This window comes from Chrysemys picta, chromosome 16, assembly GCF_011386835.1.
Source record: "Chrysemys picta bellii isolate R12L10 chromosome 16, ASM1138683v2, whole genome shotgun sequence".
Lineage (NCBI taxonomy): Eukaryota > Metazoa > Chordata > Testudines > Emydidae > Chrysemys > Chrysemys picta.
Genome location: NC_088806.1, coordinates 8,980,409 through 9,004,821, shown reverse-complemented (window position 1 = coordinate 9,004,821; position 24,413 = coordinate 8,980,409). Strand labels below are relative to the sequence as shown.

The window sequence follows — 24,413 nt, the reverse complement described above, 5'->3', positions numbered from 1 at the left end:
GGGGGCTATGTCACTTTGTGGCGCGAGAGGGCGGTTAGAGATCTGATGCAGCGGTCCTTAGCCTGGATCACAGAGCCACGCAGCAGATCTGTAACCGTCCTCCCCTGCCACAAAGTCACATAGCCCCCCCCCCCACAGTCCCGAAAAGGAGGGGTGGCAGGCTCCGTTGAAACAACCAGTCCACTACTGCGGACCGCTCTAGAAGCAGGAGCCTGTCATTCCTTAAGTTTAGAAGCATTCTTTCCATCACTACGCCCGCTCCCCACCACAGTCTGCATCCCAGTTTCAACACTTTGCCACGAAATCCGTAATAAAGAAAACGGTGTTCATTAACAAAGTTCCATTTATTTTATTTTTAAACATGTGTTGGATGGAGGGGAACGGGGTATGTAACTGCAGAGGAGAGTCAACATTAACTGCGTAAAGAAACGGGGGCAGGATCAGCTTCTCTTTAAACAACGTAATAGTCACAGGTTACCCTGCTCACTGAGGAACCTAGCTTTGAAAGCCTCCCGGATGCACAGCGCGTCCCGCTGGGCTCTTCTAATCGCACGGCTGTCTGGCTGGGCGTAATCAGCAGCCAGGCTATTTGCCTCAACCTCCCACCCTGCCAGAAAGATTTCCCCCTTGCTCTCACAGAGATTGTGGAGCACACAGCAAGCTGCAATAACAATGGGGATATTGGTTTCGCTGAGATCAGAGCGAGTCAGTAAGCTTCTCCATCTCCCCTTGAGACACCCAAAAGCACACTCCACCACCATTCTGCACTTGCTCAGACGGTAGTTGAAGAGTTCTTTTTCAGTGTCCAGGGCGCCTGTATAGGGCTTCATGAGCCAGGGCATTAGCGGGTAGGCTGGGTCCCCGAGGATCACTATAGGCATCTCCACATCCCCAACAGTTATTTTGTGGTCCGGGAAGTAAATGCCTTCCTGCAGCCATCTAAACAGACCAGAGTTCCTGAAAACACGAGCATTGTGAACCTTGCCTGGCCATCCGACGATGTTTGTAAAACGTCCCCTATGGTCCACCGGTGCTTGCAGCACCATTGAAAAGTAGCCCCTTCTGTTAATGTACTGGCTGGCCTGGTGGTCCGGTCCCAGGATAGGGATGTGAGTTCCATCTATAGCCCCACTGAAGTTTGGGAATCCCATCACGGCGAAGCCATCTATGATGACCTGCACGTTTCCCAGGGTCACTACCTTTGACAGCAGTAGCTCAATGATTGCATTGGCTAATTGCATCACAGCAACCTCCATGGTAGATTTGCCCATGCCAAAGTGGTTCGCGACTGACCGGTAGCTGTCTGGCGTTGCAAGCTTCCAGAGGGCTATGGCCACTCGCTTCTGGACAGTCAGGGCTGCTCACATCTGGGTGTCCTTGTGCTTCAGGGCAGGGGACAGCAACTCACAAAGTTCCAGGAAAATTCCCTTACGCATCCAAAAGTTTCGCAGCCACTGTGATTCATCCCAGACCTGCAGCACTATGCGGTCCCACCAGTCTGTGCTTGTTTCCCGGGCCCAGAATCGCCGTTCCACAGCATCAATATGACCCATTGCCACCATGATGTTCACGGCACGGGGTCCTGTGCTTTGTGAGAGGTCTGTGCCCCTCTCAGACTTAATGGCCTCACCGCGCTGCTGTAGCTTCCTCGCCCGATTTCTCAGCATCTGACTCTGAAAAAGGTGGACGATAAGGTGTGAGGTGTTGACAACGGCCATAACTGCAGCGATGATCGCAGCGGGCTCCATGCTCACAGTGCTGTGGCGTCCGCGCTTTCACTCACCAGAAAAGTGCACAAACTGATTGCCCGCCGGCGCTTTCAGGGAGGGAGGGCGGGAGTGACGGTTGAATGACGACAGTTACCCAAAACCACCCTCGACACATTTTTTGCCCCAGCAGGCATTGGGGGCTCGACCCAGAATTCCAATGGGCAGCGGGGACTGCGGGAACTGTGAGATAGCTGCCCACAGTGCACCGCTTCCAATGTCGATGCTTGCACCGTCAGTGTGGACTCACAAAGTCGAATTACTATCCTTAGTGTGGATACACACGTTTGACTTTATAATATCGGTTCCACAAATTCGATTTAAGTAAAATCGAACTACTATCATAGTGTAGACATACCGTTAGTTTGATAGCATCCTGTTATAGCCCTAAGGTTTAATCTGCTTGTTTGCATAGATATATCTTTAATTATAAATTTGAGTATTTGATGTAATACGTTTATAGATTTATATTAAAAGTAAGTTTGGCTGTAATGCAAGAGACCTATAGGCTAAAACCCTGTATGTTAAGTTAAAGCAAAGTTAGCATATCTATATTGGGACCCTTTACCCAGAAAAGTAAAGATGACCCAAATAGATAAAACACCCAAGCAGATGTCTAGAGACCTTTACCTAACCCAATACACAATGCAGGATGGCAAAGGGCATTTTTCAAAGTTGTACCCACAGACTTAACAAGTACACCACAAGTGCGTACATACCTGTCATCCATACGCATATACATACTAGCCTATGAGGTAAGTGTACCCTAACATTTTTGTGGGGGAAGGATGAAATTTGGGCATAAGAGGAAGGATTTCTGACCAATGCTCTATAAAAAGATGATTCATCTCACCATTTTAGAGGCAATCTACTCTTCACTGTCTCCATATTCAACAATGTATCGATGCTCCCCATCTATGACGGCTATTAACTATTAATAGGCCGTACTTTGTTTCTTTTCAAACTTTAAGTTTTAAGGGGACTAGGCTAAGCTTGGTTTCCCTACGCTTTATTTCTGTTTAAGGTTTATTAAGTTAAGTTAGAGAGTAAACAGCTTTAACAGCTCTTTGCATCAGTTTCCTCTGGTAGAGGTGTGAAGCCAGAACTGCCAGAGGCGGGGTCCTGTATCTTCCAACACCAGGTTATTAAAACAGAGTGTGAGTATTAATCAAAGTTTGCAGCACATAATATTGTATTATCATATGTATCTCTTGAATAAATGTAGTACAATTGCAACTCTGTAATTCTAACTGTTTTACCATCTGCTTACTATTTCATTGATTTTAAGAAAAGGTCTTTATGACTATATCTGTCTCAGTGTGAACTTCCTGTCATACCCCCGAAAGTCCTTTTATAACATCTGTGAAGCCTGATTCAGGACGAACTTTTATCTTCTGATCAAACAAATTGGCGAGCCTAAACCCATACTAATTAATGTTATCAATCAATTAAAAATTAATTAAATGAAATACATTAAGTGGATAAATTAAATCAACATTAGTAACACACCCCAAATCAGGCTACACTGTCTGGCAAGAAATCACTTATCAATGATTATGGTTGTGAAAAACTCATTTCTGTATTGTTTTATCTTTAACAATGTAAAAGTGGTGGCCATAATCAGTCTGGTTCTCTAATTGATTCTGTCTGCTGTATAATTAATTTTGCTAGGTGTAAGTTAATTAGGGTAGTGGGATGTAATTGGTTAGAGAATTATGTTACAATATGTTAGAATTGGTTAGTTAAATTTCAGCACAATGATTGGCTAAGGTATAGCTGAGAATATTACTATATAAACGGAGTCAAACAGGAGAGGGAAGAGAAATTGGAATCATAGAATCATAGATTCTATGAATCATAGAATATCAGGGTTGAAAGGGACCTCAGGAGGTCATCTAGTCCAACCCCTTGATCAAAGCAGGACCAATCCCCAACTAAATCATCCCAGCCAGTGCTTTGTCAAGCCAGACCTTAAACACCTCTAACGAAGGAGATTCCACCACCTCCCTAGGGAACCCATTCCAGTGCTTCACCACCCTCCTAGTGAAAAAGTTTTTCCTAATATCCAACCTAAACTTCCCCCACTGCAACTTGAGTCCATTACTCCTTGTTCTGTCATCTGGTACCACTGAGAACAGTCTAGAGATCCATCCTCTTTGGAAACCCCCTTCAGGTAGTTGAAAGCAGCTATCAAATCCCCCCGCACTCTTCTCTTCTGCAGACTAAATAATCCCAGTTCCCTCAGCCTCTTCTAATAAATCATTTGTTCCAGTTCCCTAGTCATTTTTGTTGCCCTCCGCTGGATGCTTTCCAATTTTTCCACATCCTTCTCATAGTGTGGGGCCCAAAACTGGACACAATACTTCAGATGAGGCCTCACCAATGTCGAATGTTTGCTAAGGGGGGCGGGAATGGGAAAAGGGAACCCGGACACAGGCAAACCTCTGCGGCATGAGAGCTGAGAAGGGGGTCACGGGGTAAATGCTTTGCGGCATCAGAGCTGGGAAAGGAACATTGGGGAACAGATTATATTGGCATATAGAGATAAACCTGACTGGTGTGAAGAGCTTTGGAATACGTAACCTTATAGGGGTAAAAATTGTACAGGCGACACTACCATCCTGTGACATCAACAACAAAGTGGCCATTTGTGCCTGGGTAGGGGCCCTGCTATGGGAGGGAGGAAGGCAGCAAGGATTCAGCATCGGTGGCCAGGGTCGCTGTGCATAGAGATGGGGAGGTTATATGGGGAGGGGGGTAATGAGTGAGAGAGGGAGGTCAAGAGTTAAAATAATAATATTTGGGGAAAAAATGTATAATGAAGTGAAACTGAACAGAAATAAAACTGGAGTGTAGGCTCTAAAGCAATAAGGCTTGGGTAGGGATTTGGGGTTAAAGGTCTGGGATCCCCCACAGCTCTAGATCCCCAAACCTCTTCTCCCTCCCACTGACCCATCCAGCCCACTTCTTGGGTGCCCTTCCTCCACACACTCCTCCCGTTCTTCCCATTACTCTCAGCCATCACCACCTCCCGGTACCTTGGTAGCTTCTTGTGTTTCCTCCTCGTCACTCACTACCTCCTCCCTCCCTGCTGCTTCTTAGCTCTAATCCTGCACACACCCTCCCCATGTCCTGGCACCCCAGAATTAGCTACTCCCCCTTCTCCTCCCCTCCCACGGCTCTGTTCTCCCTTTACCCGTGGGGTCCTGAATGGCAACATTATACGCTCTCCTATCAAAAGAAGAGCTCATCTGACTGTCACACAAGCCATGCATGAGTCATACACCTATTTACTCAATTTAGAATTCTACAGGCGGCATATTTTCCTCTTAAAATGAGGAAAAGGTATGAAAGCTACAGTTATTAATGTAGCCAATAAGGATACATTAAATGCAATTTTAAAATGACTGATGGCACCAGAAAGGCACATGTCCAAAAATTATAATAGTGGGTGGGAGATAAGGCAAAAAAAGGGGGGCAAGGAAACTTGTCAAAACTTGTATTATGAATAAAGGTATAAAGTTATTACTACTCAGGTTCTTTAGCAACCCCACAGCTTCTAATAACCAACTCCTTGTCTTTAGCACTCAGATGCCCAACTCCCAATGGGGTCTAAACCTAAATAAATCCGTTTTACCCTGCATAAAGCTTATGCAGAGTAAACTCATAAATTGTTCGCCCTCTATAACACTGATAGAGAGATATGCACAGTTGTTTGCTCCCCCAGGTATTAATACATACTCTGAGTTAATTACTAAGTAAAAAGTGATTTTATTAAATACAGAAAGTAGGATGTAAGTAGTTCCAAGTAGTAACAGACAGAACAAAGTAAGTTACCAAGCAAAATAAAATAAAATGTGCAAATCTATGTCTAATCAAACTAAAAAGAGATAAGATCCTCACTAGTTCCAGAATGCTCCCTTTTACAGGCTAATCTCCTTTTAGCCTGAGTCCAGCAATCACTCACACCCCCTGTAGTTACTGTCCTTTGTTCCAGTTTCCTTCACGTATCCTGGGGGGTGGAGAGGCTCCTTCTTTAGCCAGCTGAAGACAAAATGGAGGGGTCTCCCACGGGTTTAAATAGACTTTCTCTTGTGGGTGGAGACCCCCCTCCTCACTCCTATGCAAAGTCCAGCTCCAAGATGGAGTTCTGGAGTCACCTGGGCAAGTCACATGTCCCTGCATGACTCAGTCTTTACAGGCTGAAGCCATTGTCCACATGGTATCTTGTATGTCTCCAGGAAGACTTCTTATATGGATTGGAGCATTCCAAGATGCATTGTTCTCCAAGTGTTTCCTGATCAGGTACTTAACCTTGTGAATCCATCCTAAAGAAACTGACCAAATGCCTTACAAAGCTTACTTAGAAACCAAGCAAGTACACAGCCCATATTCTTAACCTCATATACATATATGTGTACAAATAGGATGAATAGATATAGTAGACCATAACCTTTACGGAGATACATTACATGGCACAGGCAGCACAACATATTCCAGTTATGTCATACATACATTTATAAGCACCCCCCCATAAAGCCTTTTGGGGTACACTGTCATACCTATCCCTACCCTCCAGCGCTTGGATTCTTTACATGCTTTCACAGAGCTAAGAGCACATGTTCCATGATTTCGTAGGGCAGAGTTTTAGGGCTATTTTGATTCAGTTATCTATGCCAAAGGGTGCCTTCACTGTGTGGATTTCAAAGGTGGATGCACATTGTGACCCTTCTCAGGGTGCTGAGGGCTGTGAGTCTCCTTGTTGCCATCTGCCACTAGAAAGAGGGACTTTTACATTTGGCAGCTGGATGTCAGTGATGAAACTCATCCAGCCTGTCATACATTCAAGCACCCTCTTCTGAGCTGCAGCAGCCCTGACAGTTGACAATAGAGGCACCCAACCCCTGAGTTCCTTCAATGTGTCCCCCTCTGGGGTCCAGCCCCGATCACCAGACACTCAGAGAAATCCCAGATCCTCTCTTCCCGAAGCAATGGTACATACCAGGTTACCAGTTTTACTGTAGACCACTGCTACTGTATCACACACAGCACTTGTGTACAGTTATTGAACAAACGGAAATTTATTTAACAAGGGATAGAGATTTAAACAGAAACAAATGTGAGTGATGGAAACCAACTGTTACCAACAAAACAAAATCACAAAATGCAACCTCCACTTTTAATAGTTACCTTTCCTATCTAAGTAGATTTTCACCTCACACGTCAGTCTATTGCAATGATTGCTAGTCCCTAGAAGCCAGGGCCCTGCCTTTCATAAAGAACCACTGGTCAGTAGGGATCTCCTTGGCAAATGGACCCAGAGTGTTTTTCTCCACCCTGTTATAAACCGAATCAGACTTTTCTCTTTATTCACAGAAAGGACAATCTCCTCATTGTGATATTGTCCTTTTCACTTTCACAAGGATTCAATGTCTATAGTTTGTCTTTGATGGTTTTCCATTCATTTTTCTGGGTTGGTGCAAAGATTGACAATTGAGCAATACATTGCATAATTGGTCAGCAAGGAACAGAAGACAATTCCCTCCCACTTGAATGGGCCATCCCCACTAAGACCTATGATTGGGGTGACTCACTTTCATGACAATACCATAGGGGCATAATTTTCCATGTACTTACATTACTCCTTAAATATGACTCGTACACACCTCTTGTAGTGCGTAGGAGTATCAGTAATTTACAAGCTCTCAGTAGAGATCTCACTGCTATGCTTCTTGGATAAATATCATAAAAGCAGTGTATTAGCTGTGGTGTATTTGTCAGGTCTGAGACAGGAGTTGCTTGTGAATAACAATGACCCCCTTTGCCAATTGGCACCAATAAGCTTTTGTCACACATGCACTGAGCTACACAGTCACACCCTGATATAATAGAAAGGCCAGCACAAAAAATAGAAAAAGGAACAATAAGATACTAAAACGACAATGGTTGGAACTCTCCATTTCTCTCAGTCTTTGCATTCATGGGCACTAAGAGCTGTAGCTACAGTTGAGGAACCAGGCGATCGGACAGCTGGCTCAGCCCTCCATACTAGCAGCTTTCTCACATACAGGGAGATGGGTCAAATTTGGAATTGATGTCATGATTCGCTTCCCATAGGGGATCAATCTGTCTAAGGCTATGTCTACACTTCAAACACTGGAAATATTCTTCTGGCAACCTAACACTGTCTACAGTGGGGCTCAGGTCACATTAACTACTTCTCTCAGTGGAGAGGACTTTTCACACCCCTCAGAGATGTGGCTATGTCAACATAGCTTTTCAGCATAGACCAGCCTTTAGATGTCTTATTGACCTAAAAGGAATGGACTTCAGCCTTTTCCTTCATATTGATGGTTGACGATTGCAGCTTCCCTACCTGCTGAACACATCCTATGACAGATGTCATGCCTTTCCTTTGCAAATTAGAGAAGTGGGGAAGTCAGTAACCCTTACAGTCTAAGTGGGTAAAAACTTATACACCTTGTCTTTTCGAATATTTAATAGAAATAGACTTTGAAACTAAGCAAAGAAAGTTCTATTTGAAACACAAAAAGTTAAAATCTATACAGGACCAATATTCTCTTATACACTCTTTCTCACACACATTCTTCCATCCCAACCATTGGAGTGAGGTTTTCTACTGGATCTTCTTACACTACAGGGGGTAAATTAAATCAAATTAACTTTTCAAGATTAGCCATCATTTCCTGTACGACTAACAAAACAAGAAAACAAGTATCACTTTTCCAAAATAATTCATATTATCATACAATTAGTCTCTTATTCTTTAACCAATAACTTCACCTATAATTTCATTTTCATTGGGAACAAGAACATATTCAAAGATCACAAATTCTTATAATATATGTTAGTTTTCTTTTAATGCCCATTGCCAACAACTGAACCCTGGCTCAATTTGTGGTTCGTCTCAATGTAGGTCCCAACCACTTCTATGAGTATATATATCTCAGGAGCTTCTGAAATATGTGGCCCATGTGCATCATGAGGAAAAATACCTCTCTTTTCACACTTTTTAATCTTTCAAAGTAGGTGAAGATAGAGGAGAAGTGATGTAAATGCATAAAACACAAGAGAGAACTGTCTGGTCTACACTAAAGACATTTTTCGGTATAACTATATTGCTCAGAGATGTGAAAAATCCACTCCACTGAGCAATGTAATTACACAGTCCTAACCTCCTGTGTAGATAGTGATACGTCAGCAGGAGAGCTTCTCCTGCCAACATAGCCACTTCCACTTGTGGGGGCTACACTAATAAAGTCTGATGGGAGAAATCGCTCCCATTGGCTGAGAGCATCTGTAATAGCAGTGCTACAGCAGCGCAGCTACATTATGCAGCTGCGCCGACATCAGCTTTATTGTATAGCTATAGCGTCAGACACAAAACCATAGAATCAGGACTCAACATGCGAGTATCCAGAAGTCTGAAATTGGAGCCTGACACATTAGTTGCCTCATGGGTTACCATCATTTCTACAGCCTGAAAGTCCTTGTTACCCAATCAGGCAGCCAGTTTGGGATTCACGGGGAAGGAATGTCCTATGAAGCACTCTCTCTTTTCATCCAAATGGTGAAGGATGATTGTTCTCAGTCTAACCCTGGTATCCTCTGGAACTGTAATCAGTGACACTGAACTAGGAAGTGGAGTTGTACAAACAATTTTCCTTGGGTCATTGGTCCCCATAGCTTCCTTTACTGGGGTGGAAACCAAGAACTGAGTGTGTATTCTTTCCACCCCAGTTCTTTCCAAATCCTTGACCTTGGTTAGGGTAAATTTACACTTGTCTGAAGTAGAATCCTTTACAAAACCACTCCAAATCTTAGCCATGTTAGTGAGGAATGGCTTCCCGAAGCATGCCCAGCTTTTCTTTAATTAGGTGGCACAGTTCCAGGCAAGGGACTGGATACAGCGCTAGATCATAAACTTTGTTTGTTACCAGAGCTGGAGATTCTACTCAAAAATAGCTATTTTTCTGCAGCTATTAGATTTCCAAAACTGATTTTATACACATTTTCAACACCTACAAAGGATAAATTCAACAAAAAACCCACTTCTATTTTCTCAACATCTGTGTCATGAAGGGCAGCATTCCCCATAACATAGAATTAGCTAGGAGAGATCTTTTGTAGGGCCTGGGCTACACATGATTTGGCAATCAAATACATGGGCATTTTGCCTACTTCAAAATCACTTACCGTGGAATTCTCTCCCCAGATCATCTGAGACAATATTGACTTTAACAATTGAACTACACTGTGATCATATGCATTTCCTTCAGTTAGTTGGGGTTTGCTGTTGTTCACCATTTCTGAATGGAGATTTTAAATCACTGCTGTTTCTTTGTTAGCATGTCCAGTAAATTGGAGAGTTCTCTCCTGTTGACAGATCTGCACTTGAACTTTCTCCATGTCATCATAGAGGGATGGGGAAAAAGCAAAGCTGAAGTGAGAAATGATGACTTTAGCTAATGGTCATATGTCTTAAGTTCTCCAATAAATCTGAGCTACATCATATCAAACTGAACTAATATCCAACTGGGTGACCAAACAGCCTTCAGGAAAGATAGAAACCCACACCACAGAGAGACAGAATATATGACAATGGAAGTGTCAAGTGAAATTCCAGAGCAGGTTACATCTGATTATTCAGAATCAGGACAAGACATTCTCCCATCACATTCTCCTCTGATTCATTCAAACCTGCTTCACTCACCACTGTTTCAATAGTCAGTTATGTTATTTACAACATTTTTAGTATCCTAGCATTGCCATAATGGGGGACAAAATAGCTACCTTGTAAGAAGTGGCTTTACCAATAGATGGAACCTCGGATTTAAACTCTAAATGATCAAACTGTGTTTGGGATTCATTTGAATTTCCCTTTCAGGTCTTTGACACTTTCATCTCCACTCATAGTGACTCTGATATAGGATTAAAGAAGTCAAAGCATCATCTCCAAGCACAGACAATGGAGAATGCTTCATCACATGACACTTTGAGAAGTGGATGGATAGAATGTGAAGAAGATAAACTCTGCATGGCTCACACAAAAGGTAACAGTTCTGCGGTGATGGGGAAGGAGGGAATCTCTGAGTCACCCTGTATCCTTCTGGTGTCACAGGGGCTGAAATGACACTTTTTTCCCTGCCTCTGGTCCTCTTCATTTACATATAATTTGTAAAGTTCCCAATATTACTGCTCTTCAGCACAACCCAGAGCAATGTGAGAATAACTGGCAATGATATCATCTGACTCATTGGTGACTCTAACAATAACTTTGCAATAGGAGGAATGGTATAAATCTGATGGTCCCTGGTTCCTGAGAGGAAGGGCACACTTCCATTACTCATGAGACAATGGAGTTGATAGAAAGGACAAATGGGTCCACCTCAAAACAGGGGAAACTGCAAAAAGGCAAAACTGGGCCACTCATCTGGTCAAGTTGAAGGATAACAGTGCTGCAAACAGTTCAAACAGCTTCAAAAGTTACTATGTGGGAATCAGGAAAATTTTTAAAGAAAAAGTATTGATAGCACTAGAGGTTTTTATGGTGTTGATCTCCCTTGCAGATTCTCTGATGGCTAAAATGCTCTGAGTACCAAGAGAAGGTATTCCCACACTCACTGCATTCATAGGGCCTTTCCCCTGTGTGGATTCTCTGGTGGGTAAAAAGGTTTGAGCTACGATTGAAGGTTTTCCCACAGTCACTGCATTCATAGGGCCTCTCCCCTGTGTGGATTCTCTGATGTTCAGAGAGGGCTGAGCTGGTAGTGTAGTTTTTACTACACTCACTGCATTCATAGGGCCTCTCCCCTGTGTGGATTCTCTGATGCCTTATAAGGTGCGAGCTGCGATTGAAAGTTTTCCCACAGTCACTGCATTCATAGGGCCTCTCCCCTGTGTGGATTTTCTGATGTTCAGAAAGGGCTGAGCTCTTAGTGAAACTTTTCCCACAATCACTGCACTTATAGGGCCTCTCTCTTGTGTGGATTATCTGATGCCGAATAAGGTGCGAGCTGCGATTGAAGCTTTTCCCGCACTCACTACATTCATAGGGCCTCTCCCCTCTGTGGATTCTCTGATGGCGAAAAAAGCCTGATCTGTGAGTGAAGTTTTTCCCACACTCACTGCATTCATAGGGCCTCTCCCCTGTGTGGATTCTCTGATGTTCAGAAAGGGATGAGCTCTTAGTGAAGCATTTCCCACACTCATGACATTCATAGGGCCTCTCTCCTGTGTGGATTCTCTGATGCTTAATAAGGACTGAGTAGTCACATAAAATTTTCCCATCCTCAGTGCATGTATTTTTTCTCTTTCCCCTGAGGATTTCCTGCTGTGTTGTGGTTTCATTGAGGTCCTTCTGAGTTCCCCGACAGGAAATACATTTACCCACTTTCTCCCCTGGATGGTTTCCCTGTTCTCTTTCTGGTCTGCGCTGAATCTCACAGGAGTTTCCCTGCTCATGACTCCTGGACACATTCCTTTTCGATCTTTGCGATAATGCTCTGTGTTTATCCACTTGCTCAATATTTTCCTTCTGAGAATTCTGCTCCTCTTTGTCACATACCATTGCATCACCTGCTGGGACAGAGACAGAAACCTCAAAGAGGGATGGAAAGGGGAAGGCCAAACCAAAACAAGTGCTGGAGAGAGGTCAAATAAAAATCAGGAACTGAACTCCCGCAAACTCTTCCCCAAATGTAGTAGTAGGATTTTATGTTGGTATTTTATATAATTTGGAATGAAGGATAAAGAATAATTATGTAGCATGTATTAAGTGTACTGGTGTATGATCTGATCACATCCTGCTAGACACCCTTTTTGAATAACAGAAAGGAATGGACTAATGGGCAAATACATCAGCCAGAATTTAGAATCATAGACTTTAAGGTCAGAAGGGACCATTATGATCATCTGGTCTGACCCCCTGCATGCCGCAGGCCACAAAACCGTCCCTACCCCTTCACTTGACTCTGCTGTTGAAGTCCCCAATCCTGTGTTTTAGTGACTTCAATTGGCAGAGACCCTCCTGCTAGTGATCCCTGCCCCATGCTGCGGAGGAAGGCTAAAAACCTCCAGAGGCTCAGCCAATCTACCCTGGAGGAAAATTCCTTCCCGACCCCAAATATAGCGATCAGTAAGACCCCGAGCATGTAGGCAAGAGTCTCCAACCTGACCCCTGTTAGCCATTATACTATTTACCTACCATTGCTTGGTATTCCTTGGCTAATATGTTTTACCATTAAACCATTCCCTCCATAAACTTATCTAACTTAATCTTAAAACCAGACAGGTCCGTCGCCCCCACCGTTTCCCTCGGAAGGCCGTTCCAATATTTCACCCCTCTGACGGTCAGAAACCTTCGTCTAATTTCAAGCCTGAACTTCCCCACGGCCAGTTTATATCCATTCGTTCTCGTGTCCACATTAGTACTAAGCTGGAATAATTCCTCTCCCTCCTTTGTATTTATCCCTCTGATATATTTAAAGATAGCAATCATATCCCCCCTCAGCCTTCGTTTTGTCAGACTAAACAACCCGAGCTCCTCTAGTCTCCTTTCATACGACAGGTTTTCCATTCCTCTGATCATCCTAGTCGCCCTTCTCTGCACCCGTTCCAGTTTGAGTTCATCTTTTTTAAACATGGGAGACCAGAACTGCACACAGTACTCCAAATGAGTGTCTGGACTGATTTCAAGGCAGTAACAGACCTTTGAGGGTCACCAATTTGTTGTAGGTTTAGCATTTTAAAATAAGTAGAATGCCATGATTGTTTTCTTTTGCATTGCAATTTGATGTTCCTGTTCAAAATGTTCTGTGTAAATTAATTCTGTTCTGTGTGTGAATGAGGAATGTATGTGTTAAGAGGAAAGTGTGAAGGCCATCGCTGAACCAGATGTATGAGGGAGGAACTGGAGACAGACGCAAGGGCGCCAGGAGGCTGCAACATGCCCCTATTGAAATGTCAGAGGAGGGCTGATTGATGACTCTAAAGATGAGACAGGCACCTATCAATGGGGACAAGGTAGCTGTGATGAAAACCAACATGGGATAACTCCCTGAGGAACTTGATGAAAGAACAAGATAAAGGATGAGAAGGACAATTTAAGGAAACAAGCACTCGTCAAACAGCAATTGATTACAGCATGACGGTGCAAAACTCATTGGTCCCAATGAAGGAAAATCGCTATATAAACAGGGTGCCTTGCCAGGAAACTTTGGGTTCATCCTACCAAGACTTCCCCAGAGCAATGTGTCATGACCAATGGAACTCGGCTTGTCCTACCCATGATCAACCTAGCTGGCCACTAGGTTGACTCTGGACTGGTAACTATAACATTGACTGGTTTGATAGTGTGTGTGTGTGTGGTGTGTGATTGAATGCATATGCTAATTGTTGTATCTTCAGTAAATGTGACGTATTGCCTTTTCCCCTGAAAAAGATCCCGTGTGCTTCTTATGAGCATAACAGGGTAACACCCCCAAGGTAGCTAGCTAGCACATCTTGGAGGGACTGTTCAAATGAAGTGGTTCATCAAGACACATTTGGTTTACAATGGACCATGGGAGAACCCCATCTACACTGAGTGGACTGTCATGTAAATGTGCTGTCTGGAATCTAGGTAATGGCTTCCTGCAATGACTGAGGGAAATTGGGCATGAACATGTGACTTGCCCATGTGACTCCAAACTCCATCTTGTTGCTGTAATTTTCCACAGTAAGAACAATGGGATGCTCTTCACATGGCAAAAGCTATAAAAGGCCCTGGAAACACCTCCATTTTGTCTTCAATCCTGCTTCTTACCTCTGGAGGAACTTTGCTACAGACTGAAGCTCTGAACAAAGGGCTGAATGACCCATCCAAGCTGTAGATGTACTCCAGAGACTTGACTTAAGCCAACATTTTATTCCATCACTGCTACAAGTCTGAACCAAGAACTTTGCCATTAATGTATGTAATTGATTCCCTTAGCCGATTTTAACTCTCACCTTTTTTTCTTTTTATGAATAAACCTTTAAATATTAGATACTAAAGGATTGGCACCAGCATGATTTTTGGGTAAAATTTAAGTTGTATATTGACCTGGGAGTGGCTGGCCCTTTGGGATCAGAAGAAACGATCATTTAATGACACTGGTTGAAAACTACTCATCTCTGAATCCGGTGTTTTTGATGGTGTTATAAGAACCGGAATGCCTGAGAAAACTGCCTTTATGTTTTCTTGTTAACCAGTGTGGTGAAACAGGAGTTTACTTTTGTGGCTGGTTTGGTCCATCTTATAAAAGAATAGGAGTACTTGTGGCACCTTAGAGACTAACAAATTTATTTGAGCATAAGCTTTCGTGGGCTACAGCCCACTTTATCAGAGGCATGCTTATGCTCAAATAAATTTGTTAGTCTCTAAGGTGCCACAAGTACTCCTGTTCTTTTTGTGGATACAGACTAACACGGCTGCTACTCAGAAGCTTATAAAAGAATAACCACCAGTTTTGGGTTGTGTTTGCCCTATTTCTCAGGGGTTCATCCTGAATTTGGCATCCTCAGTTGTGACCCACTAAGGCACGGTGACAGGGTGCCAAGGGAGGGGGCTGGGTCATGGATTTACAGGGAGTTAGGTGGCCCAACCTTTATACAGTCTCCCTTGGGACTGCCCTCTTTCGGGCATGTCTACAGTGCATCAGGAAGTCAGCTGCCTTCCAGGCTGAGTCTCATGCTAGTGCATTAAAAATGGCTGTGGAGACATTGCTTTGATGTTAGGGCTCTGCTTGGAGTTCAGACCATCCAGCCCACCCACCCCTTCAACTCCTGGCTTTAGAACCCAAGCTACAGCCCAACCAACAGTGCCTACACCTTTATTTGTAGTGAGTCAGCATGGACTCTGGCTGGGAGGCAGCTTCCAGATGCAGTGAAGACATACCCTTAATGTGCGACATGCTAGTATTAGCTTTTTCCAAGTGCGAACCCCGGTTCCCCTTAGATGGAACCATAGAGTTAAAAGGGACCACAAAGGTCATCTAGCCAAGGTGCAGGATTTGCTGTGACTAAACCACCCAAGACAGATGGCTCCAGACTCCTTTTGAAAACCTCCAGTGAATAACCTTCCACCACCGCCCTAGGCGTCTGTTCCATTCTCTTACTGTTCTTCCAGTTAGGAAGTTTTTCCTGAGATTTAATCTAAATCTGCTGTGCTGTACTTTGAACCCACTCCTTCTTGTCCTGCCCTCTGTGACAAGAGAGAAGAACTGTTTTCCATCCTTCGTATGACAGCCTGTAGCGGGGAAGACCAGCAGGGACCACAACCTGCCCATTGGGCTACAGAGCCAGGAAAGCCACCTCAACCCCTCTGGAAGCTGAGGGGCAGGACAGGAAGCAGAAGTACAAAAGGAGGGCCCTGCAGCTCAGTTGGGCTGGAGCTTCTGAGGGAGACAGACGCTTATAACCCGCTGCCGGAGCGGGACACCGAGGACCTGCTGGGGCGGCCGCCATAGGACTGGCCAAAGCTCTCAGGGTTGCCAGCCAGTCGAGGTGCCAATGAGCTGATGGAGCTGCCACAGACCACCGATCCCGGGAAAATTGAGGCAGAGATAACAAACCCTGGGGATTGTAGGAAGTAGCCCAGGGAAACTAGACCATTGTCTGGCTGAGTGTTGGCCTGACACTAAGTAAGGGTATTGTGGGCGGATCCCCCCTGATCCAGTGGCAGACTACACTGCCACTGTTTGGGCCCGGGGCTGGGACCCAGTGGAGTCAGGTGGGCCAGGGTCCCCCTACCTCCTGCCACCCCACCTTTGGCCAGGAGGCCTGTGTTGGTCTACCATCCGCTGAGCTAGGATGCTAGACTGGTGCTTGCCCCTGCCTGAGCCCTAGATTGTTTGGTACTCACCCTGGGCAAAGCCCCTAATTGTTTGCTGTCCCACCCTGACTGAGGGCCTGGGCTTGGAGACTTTGCAGCTCTGCCCTGATTGCAGGCCAGAGCACTGACTGTTGGTGGCCAGTCCTGCCTGAGGGCCGGGAACCATAGATTAACTATTGCTCAGCCTGGATCAAATGGCCTGAGCTTTGAAGACTGCTAATTCCCCTTAATTGATTGCAGTGCTAAGAGCACGACAGCGAGGAGGCCTGCCCTCCCTCAGAGATAGACCAGGAAGGATAGCCACACACGCTTACGCAGCCTTTCAAGTATTTGAAGACCGCTATCATATCTCTCCCTATTAACTCTTTTTTCCCCAAACTAAACACACCCAGTTCCATCAGCCTTTGTTCACTGGTTTGCGTTCCATCCCTTTGATCATCTTTGTCACTTGCCTCTGGATTCTTTCCAGTTTCTCTACAATCTGTCTAGGCAGTGGTGACCAAAACTGGACCCAGGACTCCCCCTAAGGCCTAACCAGTGCTGAGTAGAGCGGTACTATCACCACCTATGATTTGCATGCTATGCTTCTGTTAATGCATTTGCTTCTTTTTTGCAGCAGAATCACACTGTTGACTTCATGTTGAGATTGTGATCCACCACAACTCCCAGATCCTTCTCAGCGGTGCTGCTGCCATGCCAGTTATCCCCCATTCCGTATTTGTGCATTGGGTTTTTCTTCCCAAAGTGTAGCACCTTACCCTTGTCTTTGTTGAATTTCATTGTTGTCTATAGCCCAGTTCGCCAATTTGATCCCTTTGAAGTTTTGCTCTATCCTCCAAAGTGTTGACAACCCCCCAGCTTTGTGTCATCTGCAAATATGATCAGTATGCTCTCTGTTCTTACATCCAGGTCATTAATGAAGATGTTAAATACAGGGGAGTCACATCATATGCGGATTCAACGTACACAATTTTAACTATATGCGCTCAGCAAAAAAAATAAAAAAAGAGAACAACAATTTTAATACTGTACTTGTAGTGTGGGGGATTCCACCCGCCATTACACTCAATGGTAATTTTGACTATACGCAATTTTTGCATTACGCACTGACTTTAGAACCTAACCCCCACGTAGGATGCAACTCCACTGTAACACCGGACCCATAACAGATCCCTGTGAAACCCCATTTGAGAAATCCCTCCAATCTGACATCATTCCGTTCATAGTTACTCTTTGCTTGAGGTTGTGTAAGCAATTATATATCCACTTAATGGGAGTTCTGTTGAGCCTGCATTTCTCCAGCTTACTCATGGGACTGTGTCAAAAGCCTTTTTGAAGTCCAGGTCTATTTTATCCACCAAACCAGTCACCCTATCAAAGAAGGATATCAAGCTGGTTTGTCATGCTATTTCTTAGTAAATCCATGCTGGCTGCTATCGATTACCCCTTCATCCTCCAAGTATTTGCAAATTGAATGTTTTATACATTGCTCTAGTAGCTTCCCTGGTATTGAGGTCAGGATGACTAGTCTATAGTTCCCCAGCTCCTCCTTTTTCCCCTTTGTAAAGATGGGCACTATGTTAACCCTTCTCCAATCTTCTGGGACCTCTCCAGTCATCTGAGTTTGAAATATTGCCAGAGGCTCTGACATTCCATCAGATAATTCTGGAGTGAACAGCAAGAAAGGAAGTGGGGAGCTGGTTTGGGGGATTAAGAGCTCTCTTATCAACATTTGAGCTGTTGACCTTGAGTTGATGGCTAGCCATCCACGAGGAGTCATCAGAGGGAGGCTGAGATTTTAGTTTGGACAGAAGGAGACAGGTCTGGAGCAGAGCGGTATATCTGTGATTCATCAGCATACCGACAGTAGCTGAATTTGTGTTTGGGGGTCAGATTTCCCAGAGATAAAGTGCAGAGGAAGTGACCAAGGACTGAGCCCTGTATAACCCCCACAGAAAACTGGAGTGGAGGTGAGGACGATCTACCTAAGGACACACTGAAGAAGTAGTTACAGAAGTAGGAGAGCCAGGAAGAAGACAAGATTTCAAGAAGACGACCATGGTCAGTGGTATTAAAGGTGGCTGACAGGTCAAGAAGAATAAGGATGGAGTACTGGTTCTGAGCTTTGCTTATGGAGAACTCATTAAAGACTGCTGGGACCTCCACCCCCTTTTCTCCATTCCCAGGCTCCCACTCCCCCAAACCACCACATTCCCTGTTCCCAGGAGCTTCTGTCTCTGATTCCTCACCTCCTCTTCCTTCCATGGTACCCATCCTTCCCTGATACCCTCCTGTCTTCCACATACCTATCCCTTTCCTCCCACTACACTGCATTGTGCATTTTGCTTGCATTCTGAAGGAGTTCCTATTAGAAGTTTCTCCCTGATTCCAAAATTTCAGGGCTGAGAGCAATATTTTAAAGTGTTTTAAAATCCACTAGCAGACTCTGGCCTCTTCTGAGCTGCAAAGTTTTGTCAGCAGAGCTCTGTTTGTTAGGGATGTGAAAAAGCACATCCTTAATTGACAGAATTATGCTGGCAAAATCTCTCATGCAGACCAAGAGTGCCAAAAAAGTTTATTAAAAAAATAAGGAAATCAAATGCCCATAACCTACATAAATACTGAGTACAGGTTGCCCAGTTCTGTTTCATGCCTTTCCACTATGCTGGTGGTGGCTAAACTTAAACCTCTGAAAACCAGAAAAGGAAGAGTTAATATACACACCACCCCTAAAATGCAACCTTAGCTCTGCCCCTAGCCCTGCAGCTGGGACTAGCCACTGGGAATGGCTCAGTAAGGCTGATGCAAAGGTTAACAAACTAACAAAGGAAGTGGAGGTTTCTCCATTTCTTGAAGTCTTCAAGTCAGAGTGGATGCCTTTCTGGGGGAGGATTTAGTCCAACACAAGGTATTCAGCTCAATTCAGCAATAACCGGATGAAATTCTATGACCTGTGTTATACAGGAGGTCAGACTAGATGACCTAATAACCCTTTCTGGCCATAAAATCTATGATTCTACCATAGATATGAAGGACTAAGAACGTGCCATTGTTTGTGTTGTGTTCACAGATGGGAATACCAGCATTTATTGGCATGCCCTCCAGCTGTGTGCACTGGGTCAGCTGTAACTGGATGGTGGAGGGAGCAGTTGGAGCAGCTTGGCAGAGCTGTGACTGATATGAAGGGAGGTGCATGTGAACCCTGAGGGACCAAGTCTGCCCCATTTCAATGCACTCAATGGGCTATTGCTAAAACAGGGCAGAGCAGAGGTGGCATGGGGGAGGGGGGCGTGAATCCTAACTCTTCATTTCCCCTTCTAAGAACTGAGGGCACAGGAATCCTTACCCAGTGAGGTCACATTCTCATAGTTCTCCTGCATGATGTCCCTGTAGAGGGCTCTTTGACAGGGGTCCAGCAGAGCCCATTCTTCCCTGGTGAAATACACAGCCACCTCCTCGAAGGTCACCGGCCCCTGAAAGAGGAAGTGTCCAACACTCAGTACCTGCTGCCCCACTCACAGCCCCACTATTCGTGGAGGGAGAGGAGTCAATCAAATGGAAGCTCTGGCAGGCTCAGTCAGCACAGTCCCCCTCCCCCCCAGCTCGGAGCAGCCAGGAGGCAAAACAGGAGGGGAGATAGAGATCCCCTACTCCCCTCCAGCAGACAGAGGGGGAAGGGTCTTCTCATTCATCACACACCTACAAGCCAGAGGCTGATGTGGGGGATGGGGCCCCCAGCAGGCTCCAGGGTTGGCTCCCCAGTAGGAGTCCCAACAGGCTTCCCATTGCCAGCAGCTGGAAGGTAGGGGAGGGGTTATCTACTCTACGCCCCACTGATGAGTAACGCTTCCGCCCCTTCATATCTCATAGCAGCCTCTGGCGAGTAGATTTATGTTCTTGCACTGGGAATCTGATACGTTTTCCCAGGGCTGTCCAGCGTTTCCCCACCCCCAACACAACCCCATTCCACAAATAGGGTAATTTCCTCCCCCAAACCCCATGGGTCTGTTCCCGGAATCCAGGACTTGAGTTAAACAATTCCCAGCAAGTTTGTCACATGCCTTGTCCCCCTCCCTTTCTCCACCCTGGGTATTTCCTGCCCCCTCCCACCTCCAGACTGAACTCCCCAAAGATCCCAGGCCCTCAGTATTTCCTGCCCCTCTCCCTCCAGGAGGAAGCCACTAGCAACCCCGCAATAATCCCTACCTGGACTGGCTCCACTACAGCCAGTTCCCTTCCCTGTCCCATGGGAAGCTGGGACAAGCTGGAGTCAAAGGTGGGTGTTACTCTGCCTCCTGTCAGGGTGAGAAAGGTGACAGGAAAGATTTCAGAAGGGCCTTTAGTTCCTATCACATCATGATTTGCCCTGGCCCTTTCCCTGCACAAGATGTTTCTGACTCGCATGCTGGGAAAACATTCCATCACTTTATCACAGCCCAGACACAGCCCCTCCCAGCAGCACTAAACCCACTGTGCTAGTTTTAAAACCCTGAGAGCAACTCCCCCACCATGGGGACCAGGCGGAGGCAGGGACAGGACAAAGTCTGCCCAGTGCTGGTGCAGTAAATGAAATGAAGTTTGCTGGTGATGTTAAGATGGAAGCCATTGTCAATAGAGACAAGTAGTGGAACATTAAGTGGGGCTCACATCCATTTAATGTATTATGTGCCTCACCCTCACGCTTCAGGAGTTTCAGCCACCACTGCTAGGGGTCAGGAAGGGATTTTTCCCACCACAATGTACTAGGGTTTATTTGATCTCCTTCCTCTGAAGCTTCAAGAATGGCCAGAGAAGAAGACAGGATATTGGGCAGGGTGGACTAGGGCTGTGAGGTGGCACTGATCACTCAGTCAGTCTCTCTCTCTCTTTCTCAGGGGCTTGGCTGGCTGGTTCTTGCTCCCATGCTCAGGGTCTAACTGACACTATAGGTGGGATGGAGAAGGAATTTTTGTCAGTGGGGGGGTTTCATCTTCCTATGCAGTGTGGGGCACTCACTAGGATTCCCCAGAAATATCTCACTTAACCATTTCCATGCCACCTCAGGAGTCTGGGGCACTGGTGCACCTCGGTCCCTCCTATTTTCTGCCTGGGGCATATAATAGTCCAGTTTCCTGTGGGCTGCAAGACTTTGGTCGCACTCCAGCGGTTGCGTTTAGTGGGCGGGTGCTGGGTGGTGTTAGCAGCCAGTGCTAGACAGGAGGTCAGGACAGATGATCCAGTGGTCCCTTCTGGCCTTAGACTTATTGACTCTATGACTTGTTGTGGGCAGGTTTGGGAGTTTGTGACCTCCGCCCCCCTCACTTATTTCTCCTTAATTTTCTGTCTTCTCTTTCCCCCTCTCCCCTCCCTCTCCCTGGGAGACTTAGTGACCAACGATCCCTGGGTTCCTTTACTCTCCTGTGATCGCTGACAGCACTGAATGCCGGTTTGGATCCAAACTTTCTGCCTCGTCCCCATCTCTACTAACCACCAAAGGGGTTTCAGTCTCGCTGGCTGTGATACAGGCAATGAAAGGGTTACTGTGCACAGCTGAAAACTGCCTAATTTCCCAGCTGAAATAAGTAAGCAAGTACCACTTATTGGAAGCCACATTTTTTCCGACCCCCAAACATTTACTAAAAAAGTAAGAATAAAGCATGTATCCATGCTGAGTCTATATATAACTTGTATATTTCTAGAGGCTGACAGAAAATACTTGACCACAATGAACAGGGGAGTGAGATTTTCTTTGCTTTCGATCATAATGAAACACTCAACATCTCACAGGCTCCAGACTGCCTTTCCTGAGCCCCCGGGGGTCGCAAACCACCAGCTGAGAAACACCAGCCTAGATTATTTTGTATCGTCATTGACTACGCATGGGAAGAGAGTGCTACATTGTATATGGACAAAGCATGAATGAGCCAAGTGCTATGGCATATGTGGAAGCAGAGAAAAGAACTGACAGAAAGAAACTGTAATGCATGACGTTTGTTAGCAAGAGTCAGGCTAACTGTAACCCTGTTAACGCAAGATTTGTAGAAGCGAGGATTGTGTGAGGCGGGTGAGAAAGAACTGTGTAAGAAGTTATGATGACCTCAGCATAGATAAAGTGTAGAAGACCTTGGGTAGATAAGGTATAGAAAATAATTGTATGTTGGCAAGAGTCAAAACAACTGAGGAAATGAGATATCAAGATGGCCTATGTATAAACAAAATGCCGCTGTCCCTCATTATTTCTGTAATGAAAGGTATAAATGCTTGCTGTAATTAGTTACCAGAGAGAGAGACCTGTCTGCTCTCCCTCTGCACATGTGAGAGTTAATAAACATCTGACTTGTTGCACCTAACAAAATAGTGAGAACTCAGTTTTTCTCCGACAATTTGGGGGCTCGTCCGGGATGGCAACGCCCACTGAGGCAACGGCAGCTGCTACGGATCGTTCCCCTTCGAACCCCATGGCGCCACAATAGAGGTAAGAGACCTTTTGAAATCTCTATTGGGGTGTCGGAGGAGGACTGTCCGTGGGGCCGTCTGCCCCTGTTGGGCTCACGCCATCCGAACTTATTGACTGTGCAGCAAGGTCAGATGCTGAGCGGCGTAATAGGGGAATTGTTTGCCGCCCCCTGTAAGCATATGCTAGGTGCATAGGGTTTGCACCTGTGTTGAGGGGTTGTTACCGCCTCAAGAGGGGTTTTTACCGCCTCAAGTGATGCATCGAGGTACTTGGGAATAGTACCTGGAGGTACTCAGGAGTAGTACCTGGTATAAGGCCTTGGTGTGTGTAGTCTGTGTCTGTGTGTGTGTGTGTGCACTGTGTGAATTGAGTGTTACCGGAAGACGCCCAGAGTACTCTGCGAAGTCTTTTGGCTCGTGACCAGAACTACTCTAACGCAAGCCCGGTAACTAGAGGATCTTTTAGGAGATCCGACCCATGTAGGTTGACTCGGCCTGGCATCGTCCGGCGAGGAGGCTACCTGGGTCTAGGAGTGTGTGCACCCATCTTCCCTCCCCTTTTCCTCTCCGTGTGAGCCACTGACAGTCTGACCATCTCACTGGATGCAACAGAGTAAGCGGCGCTTTCTCTCTGAGATTAGCCGACGCTCTTTGCTGAAGGGAGGTGTAAGGGGTCATGGCTATCCTCGTTAGTCACTCCTGTGTGAATACCCTGTAGGGAGAGTCCTTAGTTTATGAACCGCTAGCGCGGACAGGGCATCCTTCCCCTTTGAGTGTGTGATTGGAAAAATGGGTGGGGGACAGTCTAAGTCTTCCCTTTCACCCCCTAAGGGTACCCCAGCTTATTTCATGTACGTACATTATGGCCCGAAAACCTGCAGGTATTTAGATAGTTGGAATCTTTACACGCGTGCAAATCTATCCAAACAATGTCCACTAGAAGGTACCTTTGATTTAGACAAACTTAAATACCTTAAAGAAACTCTGGCTTCACCAAAAGCCTCTGATACACAGTGGGAGCAATTTGTCTGTTGGTGGGAGGAAGCAACAAAGAGACTCCACGAGTCTCGAGTGCGGAGTCTAAAGGACTCCCAGGAAAAGTTAAAGGCTCAAGTGCAACATTTACAGCTTAAATGCAAGGCATCCAGCTGTCTTCCCCCTAGGGTGATTCCTTCAGCTCCTGTGCATCCTCTTCCCGCTCGAGCAATTCCTTCTACTCCCCTTTATCCCCAATTAGTTAGATCTAACAGTGAGGAGGAAACTGCTGAGGATATTTTAGATTTCTTCAGTAACATGCAGCAGCAGCAGCAGCCCGAGCTGCCTCCTCCCCCTGCACA

At 45.5% G+C, this 24,413-nt stretch overlaps 1 protein-coding gene across 14 annotated transcripts in view; it reads right to left on the bottom strand.

The window, feature by feature from the left end:
- Positions 1 to 5,513: 5,513 nt before the first annotated feature.
- LOC101942091 (zinc finger protein 154-like) overlaps positions 5,514 to 24,413 on the bottom strand; it is a 33,685-nt gene continuing 14,785 nt past the window's right edge. For 11 of the 14 annotated variants that reach the window (XM_065569703.1, XM_065569698.1, XM_065569701.1 and 8 more), the window contains 3 exons: positions 20,848 to 20,936; positions 19,988 to 20,114; positions 5,514 to 12,368 (listed from right to left, as the gene is read on the bottom strand). In XM_065569703.1, coding sequence (XP_065425775.1) covers positions 11,323 to 12,368; positions 19,988 to 20,114; positions 20,848 to 20,936 — 1,262 coding nt within the window. In that variant the 3' untranslated portion in view covers positions 5,514 to 11,322. The remainder of the gene's footprint in view (positions 12,369 to 19,987; positions 20,115 to 20,847; positions 20,937 to 24,413) is intronic. The other 3 variants (XM_065569693.1, XM_065569697.1, XR_010593141.1) reach the window with 2 other exon arrangements.